Genomic DNA, 8,595 nt, shown 5'->3' with positions numbered 1-8,595 from the left:
CGTCTTATCCAACACCCCCCTTTCCCTCAGCATTTCCCCTTCAATTAAAGGAGTGCTCCCCAAATCTCTACCCATTCCCAATAAGTGAAAATGGCAAGATGAAGAGGATAAGGGAGGAAAGGGGGAAAAGAAGCAGGACTGGAAGCGGAAGCGTCCTCCCTCCTTCCCTCTGTGATTTCCACGCTCCTCTTCTTCTACATCTGGGCACTTCCTGCTGGGCCGCTCTAGCCCTGAGGCATTGCCTTGCCTTAACCCTTTGAGTCCCTGTTGTTAGTATTCTAGGTGTCTAGCGCTGCGTTGGACGGGTAACAGTAGGAGACTCTGTATTATACATTTTCATTTAGCTAATGTTCTGCCGGCCCGTTTATGTCAGATAAGCGAGACTCTACTGTAAATACAAAATGTTTTTAGCTATTAATAAGTAAACACCACTAAGAAGTGTAAATGTATATTTCAGATTTAATTTTGCATAGAAATTATCCAACATTCAAAATGAAACATTTTGCCCTTTTTATTTTAAACCTGAAACTTACTTCATGATGAAGTAAACTGGGCTATGCATTCACAACAGTCCTACTGAAGTTTCTGTACAAGAGTATGCAAACAGAGATTGGCTTCAATTGCAAAACTTCAGATCTTGCAGAAAGTTCTGACAAGAGCTTTGTTCCACTCTATAATGTGAATAAAAAATAGGATTATCAGATCCATCTAGGTAAGTACATGGTTAGGACATGACAGTCAAACGTTTCCCTTTCTTAAATATTATAAAACAGTGCTATTGAAACCGTACCTTTGCACTGATTGAAATATACAATAGATATCTGTTCATACACATGTCACAAGGAACAGTATTCAAGTCATTTTTTGCTCCCTCCATTCAGAACTAAGAAAAGATGGCTACAAGGGATTGACACTTATTCCCAAAATTCACATTGGTGAAAATGGTGAATGTTTATCCAATCTCAACACATCAAGCCATCAAGGACTGTGTAAATACTGGCTTGAGATGGGAGAAGAAGCATTTCAGAAGTCTATGGCTGTAAATTCAGCACTAAGTTTCCTCTAAAATATCACTGAAATGTGATAAAACACTTTGGACACCTAGGGAAGAGCCTAGTGCTATACAGAAATGGCTCAAGACCTGACTGGAAACTACTCCAACCCTTGTCTAAGCCTTGGAACAAACTAGTGGTTACTTGCCTTTTGCCCCAGAAATTTCACAAAAATAATTATAGCTATTTTCTAGAAGCAAACAACCACAAGGTGGAAATAATTTATAATTCAAGCCACTCCTCCATACAACCATTATAGAGGCCTGTCCTTTCACTCTGTTATATTAGGTCGGCTCAGACAATATAACACATGGAGGGTGAGGAGTATTATACCTGAGGCTGATTTGCCACTGAGGTTATTTTCAGTGTAGTACCGTGAAAAAGTTGATGATCTGTTTTGACAGTCTTTGGCCTCCTTCCTGGTTTCCCAGAACGACTGCCTTTAACATTAAGGCAAAACCTGCACATCCTTTCTCAAGAATGTACCTCACAGTCATTGCATTAGCAAGAAGAAAACCCAAAAGGCAAAATTTGCTAAATAAGATCAATTTACATTTTGAGAGTTAAAATCCATGCCAAACTTCTGTACAGACTCTCAGCTCAGTATAAGGCTTGGAAGTGCACTAACTAGGATATCTGGTCTTCTCAAATAGGATGCTGGTACCCAGGAATCATAAATATAGTTTCCTAGCATTTCTCTCAGTGGGCAGTATCTTTACCTGCAGCAAAGAAAAGAACTGTTTGTTGTCTTTCAACAGATAGACACAACTGGGCAAAAATTGTGGATTGTGTTTTAAAAACTCCAGGGAAATTAGAAAAATATTGTCTGCATGCAAGTGGGTGGTGAAAATTAATAGAGAACTTCCTTAGAACTTCCTGTAGTCTCTGGGATTCAATGTAGATTCCCATACATAACAATCTGAACCACACTTACATCATTTCAGTTCTTATCCCAAAGGTTGTTAGCATCCAGACTTTTAGAACTGCTCGCTGTTCAACACAAAAAACAAATCCAACAGGAAAGGTAGGGAATGAACCGATTTCAAAGACCCAAGTGAGAACATAGATGGAATGACTTGCTTTAACAAGAAAATATAGCTACTCTTCTGAGGACCTGCTGGCACAAAGGAATACAAAGAGGTGGTGTTAGAGACACAACTTGTGAGATATCAAAGCCAAGGAAAAGTTACAAATATGTCTGTGCTTATCCTAGGAAGGAAGGAAGATTTTATGAAACAGATGACCAAAGCTGCCGTGTCCCCTTCACTTGCAGGAAGAACATCTTCCAAGTTGTGTTTTACTTTCCCTAGATATCTTTAAAATGCCACTTAGCCACTGTAGAACAGTTATGCCAGAATCAATGGTGGCTTGGAGAGCCATTCATTTGTGCATTTGCTGATGAAGGAACGTCTGTACAGTATAGGCAATCCAAGTAACCCCCGGCGATCTCTGAAATCATGCTTCTGTCGGGTATGGTTTGTGCCATGCCATAAATAGCACCCTAGAATTCCAAACAAAAACAATAGGCACAAAGGTCAGTAAATGCAAACGGATTTCCTTCTAATCAAGATTTTTTACTTTTCATTTACTGGTGATATTTATCCCCCCTCCTTTGTCTTTAAAACTGCTCAACGGCTGCTAAAAATGAAATCCAAAGCATAACAAATACACATGCCCACAAACCATATCACACATCACAAAGAAATAAAATGTATGCAGGGTGTTGTTGCTTTTTTTAGAAAAAATGACAACCAAATAAAAACATAGTTCAAGGAAAAAATGCAGATTAAAAGAAAAGTACAGGAAAACAGATCAGACAGGGACCAGAAAGTTTTCCCTGCCTGGATAAGACCGTGAGATAATGAATCTGAAAAGTTTGGCTGCAACTTTCAAGAAGGCCCTTGCAAATTCTAGACCAGTGGTTCTCAACCTGTGGGTCCCCAGGTAGTTTGGCCTACAACTCCCAGAAATACTAGCCAGTTTACCAGCTGTTAGGATTTATGGGAGTTGAAGGCCAAAACATCTGGGGACCCACAGGTTGAAAACCACTGTTCTAGACATAAATATATACTCGTATCTTAGTCTAACAGAGAAGGATCTCTCCAGCAAATATGAGCAGCCAGACTGGCTTGTACTGGAGAAAGCAGTTCTCCAAATCAGGCAGTCCTTACATCTTTTTGTAAGACAGGAATTGTGGATTCTGAATTAAATAAAACTTCTGACTTAGTTGAGTTGGGGTTGCTCATATCTGAACTCCATAAATATAACTTCCTTAAGGTTTGTTTTAAACCCTACAGCATGTACTTGTTTCTTAAATGTTTTATGCCCTTCAACCTTTTAAATCTTGGCAGTCCATGGCACAAAAGATATTTAAAGGGGATGCATGGTAAAACAAATGTTGAGAATTTGTTTAAATCATCATGGCCTTTTTCTGTGTCTCTAGAAATAAACGTATTTGGCACACCAGTCTCAGATGCACAAGTCACTCCTGTTAATCTAGGTATCCTCAAGCGAGGAGGAGAGGCAGGGAAGAAATAAAACTACTACTATGACTACTACTTACTACTACTATTACTATAATCATATCATCATCATCCAAGTCTAGGCTTGAGAATATTAGGAGTATTGCCAACTATAAATGTGATTTCTCAAAGGAAAAACAACCTTATCCAAATAGACTGGAGCCCAATTCCTTGAACTGTGTTTTTACTTATCAGAAATATACCTGCTTGTCTGAATTAACTTTTAATTATTTTGCCCTAATTCAATACACCTCTGACTTCAGATGATCATAAATTCAATTTTTAAAACCCCACTGAAAATTAAGGGTCATTTTACCATTCCAGTAGTCTTGGCTTTTGGGTCCTTCATGATTTCCTTGACGCATTCTCTGATATCATTCAAGAGTTGCTCTGCCACTCCAGGTTTTGTGTGCAGGAGTGTTAAGCAAATATGAATACTAAGGAAGAAGTACAGAAGACAAAGTTTTACCTTTCTACATAACAAGTGGTTTCACAAAAGTCTGCATTTGTTCTCTTTAGTCCTGTATTTTCTGCAATCCAGGGAAACCGAACATGCACTAAGACTGGTGCCAAACTAGCTAGCCCTCTGTATCCACCAATTCAACCATCCACAGCTTAAAAATATTTTTTTTACATACCTCCAAAAAAACCAAAAACCCTTGATTTTGCCATTTTATACACACCATTGTCTATAATGGGACATAGACATCCACAGATTTTGATATTTGCAGAATGCCCTGGAACCAAATTGTCTATAATGGGACATAGACATCCACAGATTTTGATATTTGCAGAATGCCCTGGAACCAAATACCAGCAGATACCAAGGTATATGTAAATTACATGGGGGCTCCATTTCCTCTCTCCATGTTATGATTACAAACAATCCATGAGAGACAAATTAAAATCAAATCTTCCTTTTCTTGTTTTCCTTTGCAATTTTTGAAATGAAATCACAAATAAAGGCTTATTTTCCATATTTATTCAAATTTGGCAGGGCTTCCTAGAGTCCAGATAATACTTCTTGGGAGAACAGATCCAACTAACTGAGCCCCAAATCAGCTCTCAATGATCTAGAGAAAAGCATACAATCTTCCAAATGACCCATATTAACAATTTTAACTTTGAACAAACCTGGATATTAATCAATGGTAAAATACAATGCAGTAGATATGGGAAAGGCCCTCCTTGATGGGGAGGAAGGATAGAGAGAAGCTGTCTTCCCTCTCATATAATACTAGAAACTAATTTAAATAATTTAAAAGATAATTCTACTTATGAGTCCCTACCACAATTCTGTGCAGACAGAACTGTGTGCCTTAACGTCATTTCAATTCTAAGGTTATCCTATCATAGGATTTTGTTGGCAAGATTTATTTGGTGGGAGGTGACATTGCCTTCCTTTGACGTTTGCCTAAGGTCAACCAGAGGTTTCATGCCCAGCAGGAATTGGAACCCCCAATATTCAATCCATTACACCACCAAGTCTAGAGTAAAGTTTAGATGGCTTTTCAAAACAAATTGGACAAATTTCTGGAAAATTCAGGTTCTCAATGTCAGCTGATCATGATCACTGCATATCTTCTCCAGCTTTAATGGCAGAATGCCTACTGTACTCATATCTGGCCTGTCAGAAAAATCATACTAGACCAGGGAAACAACTGGGCTGATCTCTCCATGTTCACAGCTCAAATACTGTGCATCAAAAGAACATAGGTCACAGTGTTCTCACCTTGGTGGAAACTGCAGAGTGTTCAGGTTCCATCCTTTAGTTAATAACATGTTTGATAACTGATATATGTCAAATGTGTCAGACCCTAAAGCAAGGACACATACTTCAGGGTTTCCCAAAATAAAGATGTTGTCAATTTTCCTCAACCTGAAAAAAATCAAAGATGAAGACATGTTTCATATCTTCATAAGTCGTTCCAAACACTGCAAACTCAATTTACATTAAGTTCAAGTAACAATATTCTTTAAACATCAATGTTTGCTTATTAATATAACTAACCCCCGCCCTTGATCTCAGAGTTGTTCCTATGGGTACAATTATTTTGTGCTTAACAAATGATCCAGTACCTGCTCATGCTCCAAAAACATGTTTCCCCAAAAAGTTATTATGCGGTGAAGGACTTTGGAATTCCAATCACATTTCTGGCAAATCCACTTGGACTGATGAGTCCTCCAAGGCCAGAGAGGAGGCCACAAACAAAATGTTGTGGTATTGGGAGGAAATTTGTATTTTTACAAATCTAATTTATTGGCTATGTGGCTCATAGCTATTATAAATGTGAATAGATGCCATTCAGCTCTACTGCCAAAGTCAATTGTGAAACAAGCTCCTCAGGGACGAGAAAGACAGTCACAAGTCACAGAGTTGCAGTTTTTATAGAATTATAGAATTACAGGAGATGAGTACAAGACATAAGGGGGAATAAAACCAGAGAGAAGCTAGAAGGGAAGATAGTAGTTACAATTCAGCCCCCTAAAGTGAAAGAACAAAGGAAACAGTACTACTAACATCCAGGAGAGCAGATGAAGTCCATTCTATTAGCCTGCTTCTGAATTTCTCTCCCATCTTAGAAAAATACAAATCTGCTTAGAAAAATACAAAATACCCTGTAGCACCTTTCAGACTGAGAAAAAAAGCAATTTCCAGCATAACATTTTGTGGATTCCAATCCACTTCATCTAATGCCTCCTCAAAAGCTTAAGTTAGAAATTTCTTTCTCTCAATTTGTCTCAAAGGTACTATAGCCTTTCTTTGCATCTTTTCATGCTGAAATAAACTAACATGACCATGTCTTTGAATTCCTTTCCATCTATTATTTGGGGAATCAGATTCCTTGGAAAAGAGACACTTGTGTTTTTGTAATTCAGGGGTGACTAATATGCGGTATTGGGGAAGGATGTGCTGCAAAAGCCCAGGTTAGGAATGAATGGGCTTTCATTCATAATACAGTAGAGTCTCACCTATCCAAGGTTCTGGATTATACAAGGCATTTTTGTAGTCAATGTTTTCAATATATCGTGATATTTTGGTGCTAAATTTGTAAATACAGTAATTACAACATAACATTACTGCATATTGAACTACTATTTCTGTCAAATTTCTTGTAAAACATGATGTTTTGGTGCTTAATTTATAAAATCATAACCTAGTTTGATGTTTAATAGGCTTTTCCTTAATCCCTCCTTATTATCCAAGATATTACCCAAGGTTCTGCCGGCCCGTTTAGCTTGGATAAGTGAGACTCTACTGTAACAGTAATGATTATGTATACTGTTTTATACTTTTTTTAAAATTTATCGAGGGCATTGAATTGTTGCCAACACTATGAACCGCCCTGAGTTCCCTTTGGGGTTGAGTAGGGAAGTATATAAATACCACAAATAAATAAATAAGAAATAAATATGTACCACAAGTAACATGTTTATACTCTACACATAATATATGCCTTGTAAGGCTGAGATATGCTCATTTTAAGATGACATGTCAATAGAAGCAATGTGCCTAGACAAGAAAAATCTTTTTAAAAAGCAATGCCATTAGACTGGAAATATTTGTACTGTATGATGAGTATGCAATTATGTAAGCCAATTCTTTTACATAATTAATCTACAAAATATATAAATCTGCATGATTATTGTATTATATTAAATTCCTGAAAGTCAAAAGCTTAAGAGATTCTTAAGAGAAGGTTTGATGTTTGGAAGCTCAGTTGACCAAAATGACAAGCTATTAGGAATTTAGCAAGATGTAGATTGTGAAGTTAGGGCAAAGAACCCTCAATCCTAAACGACAGGGATGAGGAACCATACTTGTTTCACTATTGAACTGTGTACACATGTACAATTTGAACTAAGATGTAGGTTTGTCACTAGACTTACTAAGTTGCAGGAGAGCAAAGCAAAACAGAATGGGAGAAACATGAAAACTCTCTGCCAGACAATCTCATAAGCCCTGAAATTCCTCTGTTGTTATATATCCTTGGCTATGCATTTTTTGGCAATTCTCCTGCATGTTTGCTGCATACCCAAGGAAAAGGCTCCCCTTTCCCCTTTGCATCTGCCTTTCAAAAGGTTTTTGGGACATTATCTTCCTGGATAAAAAAAACATATTTCCTGGACAGATATTTACTTCCTGGTATTCTAACTCACCTAGTTCACTCCTCTAACCAAAACAAGAAAAGGGGAAATAAATGAAGGGAGCAATAACTCAAGCCTTGTACGTACTCTGATTCAAGGTACCGTGCTGTTGAAATTATTTTCCGAGTGGCCTCCACATAACCGTCTTCTCCTATGTGGATTAAAGTTGCCCAGCAAGCTGCAATGAGGCCACCAGGCCTGGAACCCGCAATGGTAGGGGAGGCATAGATCCCTCCTTGCCAGTCAGGAGCGATAAAAAACTGATGGTGCCGGTATTTCGTGTCTCTGTACAGTATTACAGAAGAGCCTTTTGGAGCATAACCATACTGCAATAGAGGAGATGGGAATTGGAAGGTGTAAATCAAAATAGCACTTGATGTAAATCCACAGCTAAGAGCAACGTGAAGCCTGCATTCTACAGATGGGTTGCAGCTTCTTCTAATGGGAGCCACAGAGTGAAAGTAAAATATTACATGTCCCAACAAAATGCTGAAATATTGTAAATGTTTTATAAAGCCTTCTTACCACTACAGGCTGAGCATCCCTTATCCAGAAATCAGAAATGCTCCCAAATGCAACACTGTCCATACGGGTGGCTGAGAGAGTGACTCCCTTGCTTTCTGATCATTCAATGTACACAATGTACACAATATTTTTCATACACAAAATTATGAGAAATAATACTTCTCACAGCTTTTTTATTGTGTCAGAAGCAACTTGAGAACATACTGCAAGTTGCTTCTGGTGTGACAGAACTGGCTCCCTACAGGGACGCCGAGATGTGTTACCATCTTGCTGAGAGGCTTCTCTTATGACCCTGCAAGCTAGAGCTAACAGATGAGAGCTCACCCCATCTCACAGATTTGAACTGC

The 8,595-nt window shown here is 38.2% G+C and overlaps 1 protein-coding gene across 1 annotated transcript in view; it reads right to left on the bottom strand.

Annotated features, from left to right (window-relative positions):
- Positions 1 to 441: 441 nt before the first annotated feature.
- sgpl1 (sphingosine-1-phosphate lyase 1) overlaps positions 442 to 8,595 on the bottom strand; it is a 65,484-nt gene continuing 57,330 nt past the window's right edge. Inside the window, exons 11-14 of the mRNA XM_008106648.3 lie at positions 7,811 to 8,049; positions 5,307 to 5,453; positions 3,891 to 4,011; positions 442 to 2,553 (exon numbers count right to left, since the gene is read on the bottom strand). Of these exons, the coding sequence (XP_008104855.2) occupies positions 2,410 to 2,553; positions 3,891 to 4,011; positions 5,307 to 5,453; positions 7,811 to 8,049 (651 nt within the window). The 3' untranslated portion in view covers positions 442 to 2,409. The remainder of the gene's footprint in view (positions 2,554 to 3,890; positions 4,012 to 5,306; positions 5,454 to 7,810; positions 8,050 to 8,595) is intronic.

Source organism: Anolis carolinensis, chromosome 3 (assembly GCF_035594765.1).
Source record: "Anolis carolinensis isolate JA03-04 chromosome 3, rAnoCar3.1.pri, whole genome shotgun sequence".
Lineage (NCBI taxonomy): Eukaryota > Metazoa > Chordata > Lepidosauria > Squamata > Dactyloidae > Anolis > Anolis carolinensis.
The sequence above is the reverse complement of the archived record's forward strand: the minus strand, read 5'-3'. Positions and strand labels throughout refer to the sequence as shown.